The sequence below is a fragment of the Lupinus angustifolius genome, chromosome LG08, assembly GCF_001865875.1.
Source record: "Lupinus angustifolius cultivar Tanjil chromosome LG08, LupAngTanjil_v1.0, whole genome shotgun sequence".
Classification (NCBI taxonomy): Eukaryota; Viridiplantae; Streptophyta; class Magnoliopsida; order Fabales; family Fabaceae; genus Lupinus; species Lupinus angustifolius.
In genome coordinates, this window is record NC_032016.1 from 5,956,308 (window position 1) to 5,974,643 (window position 18,336).

The 18,336-nt window shown below is 33.5% G+C and overlaps 4 protein-coding genes across 7 annotated transcripts; 2 read left to right on the forward strand and 2 right to left on the reverse strand.

Annotated features, from left to right (window-relative positions):
• LOC109354344 (uncharacterized protein C24B11.05-like) lies at positions 675 to 3,553 on the reverse strand. 4 transcript variants are annotated; one of them, XM_019596783.1, is made up of 9 exons: positions 3,476 to 3,502; positions 3,171 to 3,245; positions 2,905 to 2,976; positions 2,622 to 2,687; positions 2,361 to 2,458; positions 2,149 to 2,274; positions 1,839 to 2,060; positions 1,246 to 1,311; positions 675 to 1,124 (listed from the first exon to the last, which is right to left on the reverse strand). In XM_019596783.1, the coding sequence occupies exons 3-9, from the start codon at positions 2,957 to 2,959 to the stop codon at positions 975 to 977; spliced, it is 783 nt and encodes a 260-aa protein (XP_019452328.1). In that variant the 5' UTR covers positions 2,960 to 2,976; positions 3,171 to 3,245; positions 3,476 to 3,502; the 3' UTR covers positions 675 to 974. The 4 variants fall into 4 exon arrangements, with proteins under 4 accessions (XP_019452328.1, XP_019452327.1, XP_019452329.1 ...); XM_019596782.1 differs by lacking the exon at positions 3,171 to 3,245 and having other exon boundaries at positions 3,476 to 3,551; XM_019596784.1 differs by lacking the exon at positions 3,476 to 3,502 and having other exon boundaries at positions 2,905 to 2,983; positions 3,175 to 3,419.
• LOC109354343 (protoporphyrinogen oxidase 1, chloroplastic-like) lies at positions 724 to 11,322 on the forward strand. The gene is made up of 10 exons (XM_019596781.1): positions 724 to 727; positions 6,329 to 6,763; positions 7,225 to 7,410; positions 7,535 to 7,619; positions 8,422 to 8,569; positions 8,647 to 8,727; positions 8,826 to 8,997; positions 9,976 to 10,135; positions 10,260 to 10,363; positions 10,733 to 11,322. Exons 2-10 carry the CDS (start codon positions 6,359 to 6,361, stop codon positions 11,030 to 11,032), a joined length of 1,641 nt encoding a protein of 546 aa, XP_019452326.1. The 5' UTR covers positions 724 to 727; positions 6,329 to 6,358; the 3' UTR covers positions 11,033 to 11,322.
• LOC109354089 (auxin-responsive protein IAA20-like) lies at positions 13,474 to 15,005 on the forward strand. The gene is made up of 4 exons (XM_019596446.1): positions 13,474 to 13,723; positions 14,173 to 14,363; positions 14,458 to 14,557; positions 14,647 to 15,005. Exons 1-4 carry the CDS (start codon positions 13,548 to 13,550, stop codon positions 14,705 to 14,707), a joined length of 528 nt encoding a protein of 175 aa, XP_019451991.1. The 5' UTR covers positions 13,474 to 13,547; the 3' UTR covers positions 14,708 to 15,005.
• Positions 15,301 to 16,973, reverse strand: LOC109353573 (chitinase 10-like). The gene is made up of 2 exons (XM_019595909.1): positions 16,470 to 16,973; positions 15,301 to 15,805 (listed from the first exon to the last, which is right to left on the reverse strand). Exons 1-2 carry the CDS (start codon positions 16,934 to 16,936, stop codon positions 15,439 to 15,441), a joined length of 834 nt encoding a protein of 277 aa, XP_019451454.1. The 5' UTR covers positions 16,937 to 16,973; the 3' UTR covers positions 15,301 to 15,438.

Genomic DNA, 18,336 nt, shown 5'->3' on the forward strand with positions numbered 1-18,336 from the left:
TATCTAGTGTTTTTTTTTAATTTGTGCACATAGTGCCATGTATATGCATCATGCGAAGGGTTTTAATAATTTAATGTTTCTTCTCACTTCAAATATGTTTGTATGTCTCCGCTGGTGTTTGATTAGTAATATTGAGTTTTAAAATTGTTAATAGTAATTGGAAATCAAAATTCTGTTTTCATCTTTGCTTCAATTTAAAATAGTAAAGTTAATCTTCTTCAGATTGGACTTTAAAGGATGACTGATATTTTTCCAATATTATATATAAAAATTCCTTGCAGTGAAACATGTTGGTCTAGTAATTTTGAGCATGGCAAATGCTGGTCCTAATACCAATGGTGGTCAATTTTTTATTTGCCCTGTAGAGGTGAGATTCAGGCACTGTTTTTTTCCTTCCATTTTTTATTTGTTTTCAAATTTTGCAATTAAGTTACCTTGATAATTTGATATTGGCATGGTACTATCTTTGCTGGAATGGAAATACCTTCTATTGAATTTGCTTACCATAAAATACTTTTCTTTCATCAACTTAAAAACTACATGAATAACATTGGGACTGAAATCAAACACTGATATAAGGAAAAGCAAGCCATGCCTATTCTTTCAAATGAACATTGTATATGACAAACAATGTATATCTGCAGTGTTCATTTGTATGAACTACCATTACTCTGTGCTGAAGGAAAATTTGATGTCATTAAAAGATGAGGCACAACAATTACATTTAGTGAGTTAGTTTTTTTTATTGATAGTGCACCCATCTTTTGCATTACTAGACTTATACATAATAGTTATAAATATCTACTTCTGCAATTTGCACTTACAAGTTTCCAGTCCATTTCATGATGCCAATTTCAGGGCTAGTATATTAAGCATCACCATTCTTGGAAACATGCAAAATTATTATAAATTCTTGGACTTGAAACTCATAACTTGCTTGATATGTTTACAATGATATTTGATCGAAGCAAAACCTATGCAAGGACCATAGCTTCAGATGGGGGTTGGATCATTTTCTGTGGGTTGCTTTCTTCAATCTCCCATATTTCAGGCAATGCTTCTTTGATATTATGAATGCTATTCAGAGCATGGTCAGCACCAGGCACCAAATCTGAATGTCCCACCTGCCATTATTATGTAAATTTGTGTTACATATGATTATGTCAAGTTATGAACACATTTTTTGGAGTCATTTAATTTCTTAGATCTCTAAATAAGATTAATAGATAGCAAATTATAGCTTACAATAACAGTGTGAAGTCCAGCTGCTTTTCCACTTGCAACATTTCTAACACTATCATCAAAGAAAATCTGCAAAAGATAGAAGAAGAACAAAATTACTAATTGTCGTGCCTTGATTTTCTGTCGAATACCAGTTACGCGACTGCTTGTAGTCGCCACTACGTTTTTCGATCAAAACGTAGAAAAACCCTTTTATGCCCACACTAATTTATCCCAGGAGTTTTGGACCTAATGGCCAAAACCTATGAAGCACAGATACGGATACGTGTATCGAATACGATACGTATCCGATATGTCGACACGCATTTTTTCTAAAATGTAGGATACGATACGTTCAAGGATACGTGTATAAATTAATAAAAAACGAATCTATATATCCTATATTTTATTGAAAACGAATCTGATATGTGTCTTGATATTTTTTTTATTTTTTTATTTTTTTTATTTTTGGATACTCTATGGACACGTATCCTTCGCGAATCTGAGCGTATCCGTATCGGATACGTGTCGGACACCGACACGCGAGGGTATTTGGTGAATCCGTGCTTCATATGCCAAAACATTATAAACACATAAAACAAGTTAAGTAATCTTACTGTTTTCTTTGGATCCACATTAGCAATCCTAATAGCAGCTTCAAAGGCTTCCACAGATGGTTTGCAGAGTATTTGTGAGTGAGAACTGTAACATTCATCCATGTGATCAATTTCTTTAGCAGGGTTAAGTGTTTCAAAGCATATGATTCCCTCAAAACAATCCTCCAATCCTAATCTGTTGAGAACTTTAACTGCATGCGCCCGATCGGCGTTGGTGAATATCTGCAAAAAAAAATTGGAGTCTTAGAAATTTATGGAATGCTCATAACTGAACAAACTGATATAGAATGCTGATCATTTTTTGTCATACTATTTTTCGCTGAGGCATGGAAAGCAGAAGGTTCCTTAATACTGGATCATGCTTCAGTTTCTCATATGGTAATCTTCCATGTGCATAAGCATGAAATTCATCATTGTCAAACTCATGACCAATGACCTTGAAAGAAATAATGACATGAATAGTGAATTAGTATTTGATTAAGAGAAAACTTATGACAATACCAAAACTATAATTCTTTATACCTTTAAGCCTGCCATAGTTGTCCCATACTCCTTATACAAATCCAGACACATTTTTGGTACTTCACTTTCTTCAATATGCAAGTGTTCTAACATATAGTCTGTAAAGTGTAAACAAAATTGGTTAAATATAGTATATATTACATACAACAACAACTAAGTTTTTATCTTACTAGATGAGGTCGACAATATATGTTACATATTATCTGAAAACTAGACTATAATATGTTCTAACTATGATACTTTATGTTTGTACAATTGTACCTATTATGTTCTTGCGACATGCCAAATTAAGACCTGAGCTCAATGGATAGAGAGTGTCATCCATATCTGTGAAAAACTTGAGTCATCAGCAATTAATATCTTCCCTTTTTTCCTCTTAAGAATTGGCATAATAAAACAGGTTTAATGTGTGTTTTCATTGGAGAGAATGAAGAAAAGAAGAGAAAGGTTCAAGTGTGTGGAAGTCAAATTAAAACAAAATGGAAATAATATACTCTTGTGATGTGAAACATGCAAGGGTTTACTAGAGTTTCACCAATCTTACCAAAAAGCAAGCACTCATACTTGACTCCAACCATTCTGTGAGCAGCAGTATCCATCTTAAAGAATTTCTAACCTGCAACAAATTTCATTGAATATGTCAATTACAAATTCTAGATAAATTTCCTCATGTAAATCATACATAAACTTCTTCATGTCCTCTATCTGAGCCATGTGTTGAAATCATTACTTGTAGTTTGATAATCATAAGAATATGACCAAAACTGAGAAGTCTGAAATACAAAAAAAATAATACTAAAAAAGGTATACCTGGTGAAAACCTATCTAGGAGAGAGACCAAATCTTGCAATTGCAATGAACAACTCGGATAACCTTAACTCAATTCTGTTGATGATTTATAACACAAGAAAAGTATCAGTCAATACATAGGTTATAATAAAATCAATGCATGATGCATGCCCACCAATGTGAATCACATGAACTTATTAGTTTAAATAAAATAATATCAAGACCTTCATGCACATTAACATGAGTACATGATGACATTATTGAACCAAGAATAATAATAATATAAGTTCAATAAAATTGATAAGTGAGACAAAATGAAACAGTACCTTGACCCTTAACTAAATTGATATATCTCTGCAAGATGAAATGGTATTGGCTCAAGAAATCTATTTATAGTGCATGTGAACATGAAGGAGGACCCACCACTTAGCTGAAAGTGCTAGGTGATGCTTAAAATCTCTGAGGTGGCAAGCATATCCTTAACTACCTTTAACTTTTTCAGACATTTTCTGTGACATAATTGCTCAGTGTGAAGCCACTACTAATTAGGAGTTCACATAAGTTATTTATTTGCTTATAACTTTATGCTCCAATGCGTGTTCCCAATGCTTTATCTCTACACACTCCACTAGAAGAAAGTTGGGTAGCTATGGGAACAATGTTACACAAATTTGGTCAAAGAAATTGGAGCAGTTTATGTTGGTTAGGAATTTTTTTCATACCAAGGAAAAAGGAGAAGCATATTCTAGAAATTGGGTGGTGGAAGATGAGGTTTATTCTTTTAACTATATCAGCATCATTGCTACTATGTATGATTATATAATAGAGCATATAGCATATAAACATTGAAAGTCTTGTTATTTTATGTCCTTTGTATCCAAATCAGATACCACCCATCCTACCATCCTTGGCTACTACTAGGCACTAGCAGAATCCGAGTAATCATCCACTGAGGGTGCTATCAAACACGGTTTATAAATTATGGATATGGTAAAGTTATCTTTATCATTATCACAAATAAACTTACATTGATTTGTTTTTTTGGTTTAGACATATATCTTTGTTAGAGTCAATTTTATTCGAGTTGGGAACATTCATCATATATTGAAGTTAGCTCTCTTAGTAATTTGCAAGGTTTTTTCCAAACATAATACTTAAATTCAGATATTTGCTAACCGGGAGATAAATACCAATAATATTGCAATTATAAAAATATGTAGTTAAAATGTACCCAAAAAAAGTATTACTGCAATCATGACCTCATAAGATTGCAATGCAATTATAAAAATTAAGAAAATGATATATTGCAATAATAATTATAATTAAATCTTAACGTGGAATCTGACTCTCAAAATGTATAGTACTACAACACATTCGCTCTAGTTTTTAAAAAATAGAATAATGCTTATTCTTTTGGTAAATATCCATTAATTGTATTTTGTGATGAACCCCTACATGTCCACATGCAATTTAAACGTCAATGTCAATAGGGTAGGACGAATTGGCAGCATCATATCTACAAGAATTGATTTCCAACTGATTATGAGTATACTATTTTCGAATTAAAGTCACTAATACACATGCGGGAATTTGATGTTCTTTATATATTTTTTTAGAGTAGGAGGAGTTGTTAATTATTCCATACTTTTCTCATCAGTGGAAAATATTCAAAATGTTATTCTAATCATATAAGATTTTACTAGATTTTTATATAGAATACTAAGTTAAGAGTTTCATTTATAGGAATAAGACTTATTGAGAGGAAAAGCTAGTCACCCAAAAAAAAATTATTCCTTACAGAGTGAAATTCCTACCACTCCTACATTTTGTATCATGGAAATTTCCCCAAGAATTAGAGGGTGACAGATTTGGTTGAGCCATTCCCATACTGGTAATTATAAAATATTAAAGTGGGTAAGATCAAAATATAGTAATATATCATAGCATGTTTTGATGTGAGAGAGAGAGAGAGAAATGTGTTAACTAGAGTTTTCAAAGAATCTAGTTTAAAGATGACTTCTTAAATTTTCTAATATAGTCATCCATACTTTATCAAGAGGACGTCCATAATCTTAGTTTCATTTCAGTCTTCAATGAAGAATTAAATTTATACCGAAATTGTAAATGCAATATGTTTGAGAGTCTTAATATGAAGGGTTAATGTCATTTATCTTTCAAGAGTTCTACTCAAAACTTTCCATGTACTTGATGAGACCCACAAATTTTGATTATCTACTCCCTTATGTCATGTCACTAATTTGATACAAAATTTAAATTGAATCTTAATAGTAAAGTATCAAGTTTGAAGAGTACATATGTAGTTGAGTCTTAATAAAGAAAAGGAAAAGGCTGTTAATGTAGCAAATAAACTTGTAGAAGTCCAATAGATGTGAGCATGAGTTAAATTGAATGAATAAGATTTATCCTTTGTCTGATTCTAAATATTAGTTGAATCATTTTTTTAAATACAGACTTGATTATAAAACTGAAAATAATCAGATCCTAAATGTCGACCAAGTCAATCTTTAAACTCAAACTCAATCATAAACCTCCTTAAATATATATATATATATATATATATATATATATATATATTATATAAAGTCTTCTTAATATGACTCATTAATATGATTATGTAATTTGACATATAAAATAACATATATACTGCATATCATGTATGTATCATGAAAAAAATTAGAGAATCAATGATACATTCGACAGAAGGTGTGTTATTACTCTATACTCAATTGAATAGAGATACATATAAATATGAAAAGTGAGTAATAATAGTCCAAGTTATGTTTATTCTCTATCAAGTCCTGAATATTGATCGAATCTAATTTTTGAACTCTAAACCCAACACTATTTAAGTCCCGATTATGATTGGGTCATACCCGGTGGACAAATATGATGAATTGTTGCTCTAGATTGTACATTTAGCCAAAATTACAAAATTATGGATTGATGCCCACTTATCATGTTTCACATTTTAGAAGGACTCTAAATTTCAAATCACTAACTAACCCATAATATTTACTAGCTTAATTAACTAATTTAATTTTAGATAACCATAAAACTCCCAACATCATTAATCATTACAAACCAATTTAAGAGAAATTAGAGCACTGGTGTAGTAAATTTATTGATTGGATACTTGGATTGAGAAGATAACGAAGTAGCACACAGAATCTGAATTCAATTGTTTCGCCATGGCTCCATTCCTCAACCAAATCGCATTCTCACCAACCCAAACCCTTCTTCTCCCTTCCTCTTCCATTCACTCACCACTCCATCACTTCACCCCCTTCTCCCCTCGCATCCGCTTCTCTAACCCTACCATACGCTGCTCCGTCGCCGGGGAATCCGCCACGTCACCGCCTAAGCCCACCGCCGCCGTTCCCAATTCCAGCGTGGACTGCGTCGTCGTTGGCGGCGGCATCAGTGGCCTCTGCATCGCACAAGCCCTTTCCACGAGTGCCGCCGCGCCCAACGTGGTTGTGACAGAAGCCAGAGACCGGGTTGGAGGAAATATCGTGACCGTTGAGAGGGACGGTTATCTTTGGGAAGAAGGTCCCAACAGTTTTCAACCCTCTGATCCTATGCTCACCATGGTGGTAAGTATTTCACTCTGATCCATTATTGTATTCCGTGAATAATTAGATCTTATAGATAGCCAAAAAGAGCTTGTATATAGTTCATAACCTAGTTTCGTAAGTCCAATTAAATTCTCTATAAGCTATTCCAAACAACAGCATAAGCAGGTGCTTGGCAGAAGTTATGACAATAGCGTATGGGCTCTTTGAACTTATTTCAATAAGCTTGTCAGAGAAGCTTATGAAATAAGCTAAAAAAAGGCTTATAGGAGGTTTATAAGCTCTCATGCGGCGGGCACATAATTAAGCTATATACCTAAATGCGCCGTTATTTATTTTCACTAATTAGATGAACTTTAGAATCAGGATATTGTGGTAATTTATTAGGTCGTGTGAATTTTTATGCATGTGGCTATGTGGAGTTGTGGTGCTATTCGATGTCTCTGGTTGAATTGCTGGTTTTTGCTTGATACATTTGGTAGGTGGACAGTGGTCTAAAGGATGATCTTGTTCTTGGTGATCCTAATGCACCTCGATTTGTATTGTGGAATGGAAAGTTGAGGCCGGTACCGGCAGGTCTGACTGATTTACCTTTCTTTGACTTGATGAGCATTGGTGGCAAACTCAGAGCTGGCTTTGGTGCACTTGGGATTCGGCCTCCTCCTCCAGTGTGTCCTCTTGATCCCTTTCTTTTGTTTAATTATTGGCATGTCGAATGCAATATCCAGAAGGGTAGAGGACACGCATTCTTAGTTTGATTTTCATAGAGTATAATATTGACGAAGGTGACAGGGTCACGAGGAATCGATTGAAGAATTTGTGCGTCGTAACCTTGGTGATGAAGTTTTTGAACGCTTGATAGAGCCTTTTTGTTCAGGTAAGAGACAACAATCTATATCACTCACTTTTCGTATCTTTTGTATTATTCTTGTTATCCTTTTTCACCAATCTCCTATTTTATTTGCTGATAGAGATTTCTATATTCTCTTGGGTCCATTAATGTACAGTTCTAGTCTAATCAAATGTAATCCGCCATGATGAGCAATTCTATCCTTATAGAATAAGAACTTTCCTAGATTCCTAATAGGGCATTTCAAATGTAGCTAAAATTCTTTGTGTGTATGATTATGATACTTGAAATATAAGTGCTCAAACATTTTAAGTCTCCTCAGTATCCTTATGATTATTATGTGGTGCCCTTTTTTTTTGTAAAACTTAACTTGATATATTATTTTGCTTAGTTGTGAGTTTTCTGGGGTCAATGAAGGGGAATACATTTGTCAAGTAGCTAATGTACTCTTTTCTAATTGTTCGTTCAGTATTAATGGCATATGTTGGTTTTGACATATTAGAGCAGTTTAATTTGATTCATACATCACTATCTCAACCAATGCATCGTTTTTCTATCTTCTGTGTTTCCGCTTATGTGTTTGATCGAAGGAGATGTAAAAATCAACAATTGAACAAGCACTTACCATAAAGGTTATACAAATCAGCTACAGTGCTCCTTAAACTGATAAAAACCTTGAATGCATCCTGTATTTTCTTTTGTTCTTAATTAGTGATTAGTGATGAGCTTAGTTCTTCTTACTTTTCAATTATGAGTTTTCTATTATTCTGTCTTAATCAGTTGCTTTGGTTGGATTTCCTATTGCTTACCTGATTTTTGTCATATACAGGTGTGTATGCGGGTGATCCTTCAAAGTTAAGTATGAAAGCAGCATTTGGGAAAGTTTGGAAGCTGGAACAAACTGGTGGTAGCATTATTGGTGGCACTTTCAAAGCATTACAAGAGAAGAATAGAGCTTCTAAACAACCTCGAGATCCGTAATATATTTCCTCTGGAGTTTCTGGATTCTTGCTATAATTTATGGGTTGTTTCACTAATTCAAGTAATCATGTAGGCGACTACCGAAGCCAAAGGGCCAAACTGTTGGATCTTTCAGAAAGGGACTTACAATGTTGCCAGAGGCAATTTCGGCAAGGTACTCAATGTTGCCTTATACTAATATTTTTGTTGATTTGCCATTATTCTCAAGATTGGTGATCCTTGTGCATTGTGTTCCTGACTTCCTAATGACAGGTTAGGTAACAAAGTGAAGTTATCTTGGAAGCTTTCAAGTATTAGTAAACTAGATGATGGAGAGTACAGTTTGACATATGAAACACCAGAAGGAGTGGTTTCTTTGAAGAGCAAAACTATTGTCATGACCATTCCTTCCTATGTTGCTAGTACATTGCTCCGTCCTCTGTCTGTAAGTTTCTTTGCCAGTAGGCCATTGTATCAATTATTCATGAGATGACTGTTTATTCAGTGGAATATTTGAACTTGGACCACATGACTTATTGCAACTGTGTGTGTAAGCTTGCATGTTTTGGTACCTAATTGTAGATCTTTAGCTTTCTTTGCCTGTTATTTGTGTGTGCGTGTGTTTGTGCACTTGCATGTGTATGTACTTGCGTTTGTTGCATATGTCTTATTTATCACCCTGACTTTTAAAGAAACATGATTGATTTCATATGAAACCCTTTTATGTTATATTTTGTGGGAAGAAATATACTCTCTCAAGCCCAGATATTCTCTTTACTGTCCACAACTTCATAGCATGAGTTATCATTGTTGGAGAATTTTGGATTTAGGGGGTTAGGGAAGAACAAAATGGAAAGGCTGCTACCAAGCATAGACTGAAAGTATTATTTTTGGTTTTGAAATGTTATTTTCAAAACAAACGTGTTCGGCAAAAATGAAGCTGAATCGGGTTTTAACTCATTTTCAAACCACTTTTATCCCAATTTTCAGAACACCCAAAAACGGTTTTTGATTATAGTTTTTTGTTCCTAAATGTATGCTCCACCACTGCCACTACAACCACCATGACCATCACCGCCTCTCCTGCCATTACTGCCATGTACAGTACTACAGTAAGCTTGGTTGACAAACTGACATAAACATGCTTAGTGTACTTTCTCTGGGTACTGCATAGCTGTGAAATATCTTGCTGTGTATAAGGCTGACTAAACCGGTATCCTCATTTCAAAGTTCCTTCTTTTTTTGTGCCTGTCTCTGTCTCTGAAATTACCATTTACAGAGAAATTTACAAAGCCTTATAAACTTTTGAGGATATGGTACACCAGTGGTCTACTTGATGAATAGACAAATTTTGGCATGACAATCCCCAAGTTATACACTGAGGGTGGTTACTCTAGACAACCCTTTAATATCTTTTTTACAGGCTGCTGCTGCAGATGCACTTTCAAAGTTTTATTACCCTCCCGTTGCTGCAGTTTCCGTATCCTACCCAAAAGAAGCTATTCGATCAGAGTACTTGACAGATGGTGAGTTGAAGGGGTTCGGACAATTGCATCCACGCATCCAAGGAGTGGAAACATTAGGTAACTACTCAACTTTTAAAGGAAAAGAAGGGATTTATAGCACTTTTAAGTTGTCATGCTTTTCAAATGTTGTTTTATGGAAGGTTTAATAATGAAGAACATAACATATTTGTGGGTTTGACAGGAACTATATACAGCTCATCACTTTTCCCTAACCGAGCTCCACCTGGAAGGGTTCTACTCTTGAATTACATCGGAGGTGCAACTAATCCTGGAATTTTATCGAAGGTATGCCATTTATGAAACATGAACATTTAATTTTCATGCAATTGCTTGAGCTGTTATGCTATCAAATTGGGTGAACACGAACAATTCTAGTTTTTCTGGGAAACTTAAAGGATGGTAGGAAGATTCATTCATCATTTTTTTCCCACCGCACTGTTTTGCTGTTTTAAACAACTATATTCCCACATTGTACGTGCAGATCAAATGTTTTTGTCTTGATCATTGGTGATTCTTGGTTTCATGCATCAGCCATCATCTCTGTTATGTATTTCATATGCTTGGATCCATAACTGTTATGATATTTTACATATCTGTATTAATAGATTTTTCCTTTTTATTTTATTCCTCCTAAAGTCTCTTGTTTAATGGCAGACGGATAGTGAACTTGTTGAAGCAGTTGATCGAGATTTGAGAAAAATCCTTATAAACCCATATGCTAAGGATCCACTTGCATTGGGGGTGAGGTTGTGGCCACAAGCTATTCCACAGTTCTCAATTGGCCATCTTGATCTCTTAGATGTTGCTAAAGGTTCCCTAAAAAAGGCTGGGTTTGAGGGGCTCCTCCTTGGGGGCAACTATGTTTCCGGTGTTGCCTTGGGACGATGTGTTGAGGGAGCCTATGATGTAGCAGCTGAAGTAAACGATCTTCTCTCAAAGAAAGTGTACATATAGTAACAATATTTGTTTGCTTGAATTAGGTGGCACTCGTGTTCCATTGGAGTGTAATGAGGAAGTTTTCTCAACTTTGTGACTTCAAGTTCATGCTGGCTTCTGTTGCAGATAGATGTAAATCCTCTTCATATTTTATTCATTATCTATTTCAAATGTATTTAGCAAGGTAGTTATCACTTTGCAACTCCATTCTTTCCTCTTATCGTACATGTAAATCCAGCCAATGTTAAAATAATTGCATGTGTTGTAAGGTTTGTGTCTTCGAATCTGTATACTTCTTTTGGATATTTTTTTTCACGTCCATTTTGGCTAGTACTTACCAAGTTGCTTCTGTTCTAGCTTCAAGGGTGGTCAATGGCAATATATATTCTTTTGCAAATAGATGGATCAGCTTTGTAATTTAAAATAAAAGTTTTTATAATAAAAGTATCGTCTTTATAATATCCAATATATTAAGTAATTTTTTATATAAGCTTTTTAATTTATGTTCTTGACAAAATTATCTTGGTAAAGTCAAGTAACAAAAAAGCAAATACCTAAGTAAAACCTTGATATTTATAAGCATTGATAGAAAATTAGAAGCTAAGAGCGAGTCAAGCTCTAGTGTTAGTGTTCATTCAACTATTCAACTACCGATTGCAGGAGTTAAAAAATATTTTATTAAAAAAAAGTTAAAATTATGATTGTTAGATATTTATTTTTGTCACATATTACAATCTCAACATGGTAATGGACCCTCCAATATTGGAAAGGATCAAAATTCACATTCTACAACCCACTTTGGCTGCCAAATAGTTCGTGCTTGAGCAACTATTTGGCTCCATAGTACTTTTCCCATGTAGGAAGTTTGAGTTTGACCAATTAATGAAACTAAGAATTCCAAAGACTGAGAAGGGAAACAATGAAAAACAAGGTGGTAGAAGAAAAGGAATGACAAAGAAATTAGACAAGTTGGTCTTCACATAGCTAGACACGTTTACTGAACAACATGGCCTTCTTAAGAAAAAGAGGATATGGTTGGGATGGTGGGGAACATTTTACCCTTTTTTCTTTTCATTTTCTCTTGCTTGAAAATTTAATGTTAAATATCCCTCTTTAATTAGCGCTATCATAACCTTTTCTTTATACCCAAGCAATTACGTTTCTGTTCCCTCTTCAACTTCTTAATCAACGTGAATAGCAAATTCTAACATGTCACCGGGGTGAACAAATTTGAGTTAGACACGTGAATATATATTACGTTTTATTATTTTGTTTTTAGATAGATAAATGTTTGATAGCACTGCTTAAAAGCCAATATATTTGTAACACGTGTTTGATATTTCATATTTAAATGCATTTTTTCTTAGGTTATCAAGTAGAGTTGATTCCTTGTCCCCTATACTTTAGCTCGTGTATCATTTTACCATTAAAAAAGGCCATTAAACAGATTAACACTTGACACGTTTTTCACTAAGTGATTATACTCTTTTCTTCTTGATTTGTTGATTATCGTAAAATTGCTTTTGACACCTCTTCATAAATGAAACAAAACCTGGTATAGTGTAGTTAATTGTACAAAATGTGGTAAAGCGTTTAGACAAAGCACACATCAATGATCAATATGTTTTTCTTGGTATATAGCAAATATTTGTAGCATCATTTTTACCAATGCCTTTATACATTTGATCTCTTCAACCAAGGTTATTAATCTCATGCGCAACACGATGATTATATCCATTGAACATTGGTTTATGTATATGACCTTTATATACATAAGTTCCTGTATGTACTAGGTTTCAGATATCAATGCCTCTCTTGTCCACCTCAATTTCGCCCATGCAGTCTAGGTTCATTCCTTCATCCTAAGAAAAGACTCAATATATTACTAACCACAACCTTTGTCTAACTATTGTCTCTACATTAACTGCCAACATTGTCTATTGACTAGAGTGCGATCGGGTAATCTCCAACTAGAGCCAACTATTATTATTGAAGTATGAGAAGAATGAAGAGGCACAAAGTGAAACATCACGTTTTGAACTAAAATCTTAAAATATTAGTTTTATGGTTATTTTGTACTTGTAAACTCTTTCATTTCTCCCATCAAATCTAATATAAAACTTTACACTTGAATAAACAAACATTTTATTCAATTTTCCACTAATTGAAGTGTTTTTAAAATCTTCAAATAGATACATGCACCACATTCTTGGTTAAGTTGAACATAAATTAAGAAGCCTAAGTTAAATTTCCAATGACATAAAAACATGTCAACACATATTCTAGACAAGGAACACCCAAGTTGATTTTTTGCTAGCAGACACGTGTAATTGTCTGCTACTATGACAACATATCAGATCTCCCAATCACATAGGAGAAATAAAAAGAGCACGCAGTGGTTACCAATGTTGGGATGGTGCAGTAGCTGAAATAAGAAAGTCTCATTCATAGAACTGTCATATATGTGCACTTTCTTTGTTTATTTAAAGTTCATTAAGGTGACGGCTTTCTCTGTCATCTAGCTACTTCCACAATGAGAAAAGCCACAAGTTCTAATTCCTCCTCATCTATCAACAGCAACAACAACAACAACCTTTTTATCTCAACAGCATCTTCTCTTACACATGCAAATTCTGATGAACTTCATACAGATCTTAGGCTTGGACTCGGCATTCCCATCACTCAACATGTTGGCTCTTCTATGTCAGGGTTTGTATACAAAACATGAATTAAGTAATTCCACCCCATTTTTTTAGAATATGATACACATTCAGTTGAATCGAACTAATCTTAGTCGAGTAGGTGAAACATATTTAAGGAGTTATAGAGTTTTCATTATACCTTATAGGCCAACCGTTTGGGTATCCACCCATTAAGCCCATATCTGTTATCAGTTTTTTTAGAAGTCTTATAGGTTGTCATTAATTAGATCACTTGTTTTGTAACCCAACATAAATAACTGATATAATTGTATTAAATATATGATGTCCTACTTAATTAGAAATACAAACCAAACTTGGAAACAACAAACATTGGTTTCCATTCCATAATTTAGTCATGAATAGTAGGATGTTTTGATTTTTATATTTTTATATAATGAGTTAATTTGTAGGTTAGCATAACATTTTCATTAAGTATTTGCTTCATACTCATATTAGGAGGAACCGGCAACAATTGCAGCCACTTCAAAGTGGTTCAACACAATCTGCTGAAGTAAATGATGAGAGCTTCTTTGTGAAGGTGTATATGGAAGGCATTCCTATTGGCAGAAAACTCAATCTATTAGCTCATGATGGGTACCTAGAGTTAGTGAAAACTCTTGAACAAATGTTTGACACTACCATTCTATGTAAACTCTATTGCTATATATGCACTCACATTTCTCACTCTTTTGTTTCCTCATCCCTAAAAATAACAAGGAGAACATGGTTCTTTCTATGTAGGGGGGAATGAGATGGATAGAGTGCAACCAGAGAGATGCCATGTGTTAACATATGAAGATGGAGAAGGGGATTTGGTTATGGTTGGGGATATACCTTGGGAGTAAGTTATAAATATGGTTTCTTTAACCATTACATTTTCTTCCCTTTTGAGCATTAACATTAATGTTACTTCTTATTTTGTTCTTGTAGGATGTTCTTATCAACTGTAAAGAGGTTGAAGATCACAAGGGTCGACGCATTCGGGTGTTAAATCATAGCATATATATGGCAGAAGCATGAAGCATATATCTCCTACATTTGTGATTTTAGTTTTATCCTGCAGAGGGGAGACTCAACATTAGTGATTTGATCACTAATCACTATAATTAGTATGTTTTGGATATAAGCAATAGAAGAAATCATTAGTAAATGAAAGGAGGAGCAAGAGAAACGAAATGATGGGTTATATAAGGATATTTACCCTCTATAGTTGCATATTAAAATCTTTCATAATGTTCTAGAACCAGCAGAATTTTGAGCCAGAAGTGTAAAAAAGTACTTATTTTATACGCATCTTTTGTCAGAGGAAAATGTTTCAGCACAGCAAGAATTATTTTTGATTAACTTGGAGTTGCTATGTTTGCTCCTATATGAATATGATAGCTTACTTTATGTGTTCAAGACTAACAACTTAACATAAAGCTTTTCTGAATGAGGCCAAAAGCCATTTTTCAGCTTTCTTAATAACAACAATAAATTCTGTCATATATCAACAATCTCATCCAGTAATAGACATCTTGAACATACTTGTAAATGTCATTATTTTTTGTGACAACTTTCGTGGCAACTTTTAGATTTATAGCATATCAAGGGTTTCGAAAACTTTGTATTCTTCAACTTCAAATGATGATAAACTACAAACATAAAATGGCACAAACTTGGCTTATGCATTCTAGTATTATAAGATAAAAGGAAAATAAAACATGCTAAAAAAATGAAAATTTAGAAGGATTTCTGATATGCACAATCCAAGTTAGGTCCTGTATCCACATTAAACAAGGTAGCATATCTTTGAAAGTATCCAATCCGATCATTGACACTAGAACCATGAGGAATTCCACATTCAAGTCCACCATTGATTATGTTAGTCACCAATCCAAACCCAACAGTTCTATTAGCTTCTATGTCAGCTTCTGATGGCACATAATTTCCAATCATGACATTATGGCAAGAAGGTTTAGGCTTTTGCTCTGTCATCCAAAACCATAAAGCTGTTTTGAATGCAATCAATGAATTGTTTGATACAATATCTGGGTTCCTTAGTCCATCAAATCCTAAGGCCTTCCCTGCTGGTCCATAGTTGTAGTTCCTACACAAAATTGGATTCCAATTAATCAATAAGCCAAATGGATTACACTTGAAAAGAAATTTTTTTTTTTAACAAAGCAAGAATTAGTAATAATTATTAATAAAAAAAAATGTATAGATATGTTGTTGGTCCTTATAAATATTACAATTTTTTAATTTAATCCCTGCCAAGACTAAGAAAATGATCGAATGTATCAACAAAATTTCTTAGGGTCTTTTTGCGAGTTGGGTTTTGGAGGGAAAAGTAAGACTTGAAAATCATAAAATTACACTAGTAAGATGACTCTATAGCTTTCTATTTTTTTTCTTTCCCTCCAAAACTTAACTCGTAAACAAACTCTAAAGGAAAGACATGACATATGGTTGCCAACAATACCACCAAAAGAGACACTTAAGATTCTCCCAATCCTTAAAGGGAAATACATGACCTCTTGCCTTAGAGCTCATAGACCAAAGGCTTATTTAAACCTTAAGAAAATGTAAGTTTTTATCAGAAACTGGAACTTCTTCTCTACATATTGAATACACTAGTTTTTATGTGTCATATTTTCCTAAATCCTAACCATACTTTTAATAATTGCTAATGTAGCATGTATCTAATACTTCAAAGGAACATTAACAACTTCTCCAACCATAATAATATATAAAGACTATATGTATATTACCAAGAAAGTTGAATTGGCCCTCTGCCTTTGTAAGTTTTTCCAGGGTAACAAGGCCACTCTTTGTTAGTGGAATCACAGTACTCACTTTGAGGATTAACTTCTTCCTTGAAGCACAAGCCCCAAGCATAAGGTCCATCAGGTGCAGTAGCCCATCCACCAGTTGTTTCATGAGATATTTGAGCTAGAAATGCAGCTATCTCACGTTTCCTTGTACTTAAACTACCAACACTACCAAACCTTGGGAAACACTTTGATGCTTGAATGAATGACTCATATGTATAGAAGTTTTTGGCAGGGCATGCAGTATCATCTTTGTGTAGGAAAATGGAGTCAAAAAGATTTTTTGTAATAAGATAAGAGATTGGTGTTATGGGTGGGAAATAAGCTTCAGCACCTAAATGTGAATGATAAAACATAAGATTAAAGCAAAATATGAAGACCACACAAGAGGAAAGTGAGAATGCCATTTGCTATATAAAAATATTGAAGTTAGATGTAATTAACAAATTGTGTTTGTTTTGAGAGTATGAACAAGCTGGAAGGCTTTTATAGACACCATTTGATAAGGGAAATGTCAAAAAAATTGACTTGTTCAGCAAATTGACTTTTTCATATTGAAACGTGAAGTTTTTTTGTGCCATCCTACACACCAATGCATATAGTGATCCTTTGGCTTGTGGAAATGACATAAATAATTGATTGTTGACTAATATTGTGGGAGCATTGTGGAATGTTGACATAAGCCTACACTATGACATTGTTTTTACTTTAGTCCAATAACTTTTTTATTTTAATGAAGTTCTCTAAGTTAATTTCTATCTTGAAATCAGCCGTTTAAGTTATTTTTATTTCAAATTGGTCCAATACATTGTTTTTCTTTAAACTTTTAGTCTAAAATTTATTTATTTAATGGTACAATTTCACCAAAATAATAGATGAATTTGATAAATCTTTATATTCTAAAGTCAATATTCCAAAATGAAAGTGGTGAAATGGAAGTGCAATTTGGGTCATTAGTGGTTTCCCCACCAAAATGAGATGAATGGGTTGGCATGACTTGATCAACGCAGCGCGTACATGATGCATCCACAAATGCCAATTTTGGATTTATAATCCCACTTATCTGTGGCGTGCAATTCTCATTATTTTTGTAGCTTTTGGTGGCTGCCATTTGCCACATATGCAACCACTATATAGTATATACTAGGAAAATGTAATTTGGATAAGTTATAACTCTCTTGTAAATTGAGTTTGCTATAAGAGTGGGTAAGTAGTGCAGAACTGCACCATTGATTTTGTTCTGAAATGAATAGTAGGATGATGGAGATTTCTATTACTTGTGTATTAAGTGCCATTTGAAGACAATAACTTCTATGCATTGGAGAAATATCAATTTCATGGGTCTCTCACTCTAAGGACCACTGTTTCTCTTAATTATAGACATTTTATGCTTTCTATCTAATAACATTTATTATTATTTTTCTTCAATCTGTCAAATTTTTATTTTGTTGTTTCAATAATCTATTAATTGAGGAGCAGCGTTAAATGAAGATAATTTTATAACATTTGTAGTAAAATGAAGAAAAATACCCACACTTTTATCAATAAATATTATTCAGTTTTTTTGGTACATATAATTTATAAATATTATTTAGTTGAAAGTGTAGATTTTCTTTTCCAACTTTCATGAACTCAAAGGTACTTTCACCTTTTATCATATTCCTAGTTACTTTTTTCTTTTATGAGTATGGATGATAATGAGTATGAAGAACTATAGATGATACTAATAATGTGTAAGGTTAAGTTCATATTTTTGGACCAGGTATAATTGATATTGAATGTTTTAAAATTTATTGTTAGACAGGTC

Bases quoted from the DNA above. Each gene is read 5' to 3' on its own strand.
- LOC109353573 (XM_019595909.1), bottom strand. From the start codon at position 16,936: ATGGCATTCTCACTTTCCTCTTGTGTGGTCTTCATATTTTGCTTTAAT. The intron at 15,806-16,469 runs GTAATATACATA...AATTTTGTGTAG, and splicing joins GGGCCAATTCAACTTTCTTG to GAACTACAACTATGGACCAG.
- LOC109354343 (XM_019596781.1), top strand. From the start codon at position 6,359: ATGGCTCCATTCCTCAACCAAATCGCATTCTCACCAACCCAAACCCTT. The intron at 6,764-7,224 runs GTAAGTATTTCA...TACATTTGGTAG, and splicing joins ATCCTATGCTCACCATGGTG to GTGGACAGTGGTCTAAAGGA. The intron at 8,570-8,646 runs GTAATATATTTC...GTAATCATGTAG, and splicing joins TCTAAACAACCTCGAGATCC to GCGACTACCGAAGCCAAAGG.
- LOC109354089 (XM_019596446.1), top strand. From the start codon at position 13,548: ATGAGAAAAGCCACAAGTTCTAATTCCTCCTCATCTATCAACAGCAAC. The intron at 13,724-14,172 runs GTTTGTATACAA...TACTCATATTAG, and splicing joins GTTGGCTCTTCTATGTCAGG to GAGGAACCGGCAACAATTGC. The intron at 14,558-14,646 runs GTAAGTTATAAA...TTGTTCTTGTAG, and splicing joins GTTGGGGATATACCTTGGGA to GATGTTCTTATCAACTGTAA.
- LOC109354344 (XM_019596782.1), bottom strand. From the start codon at position 2,959: ATGGATACTGCTGCTCACAGAATGGTTGGAGTCAAGTATGAGTGCTTG. The intron at 2,275-2,360 runs GTATAAAGAATT...ATTTCTTTCAAG, and splicing joins CAACTATGGCAGGCTTAAAG to GTCATTGGTCATGAGTTTGA. The intron at 1,125-1,245 runs GTAAGCTATAAT...TAATAATGGCAG, and splicing joins CTGGACTTCACACTGTTATT to GTGGGACATTCAGATTTGGT.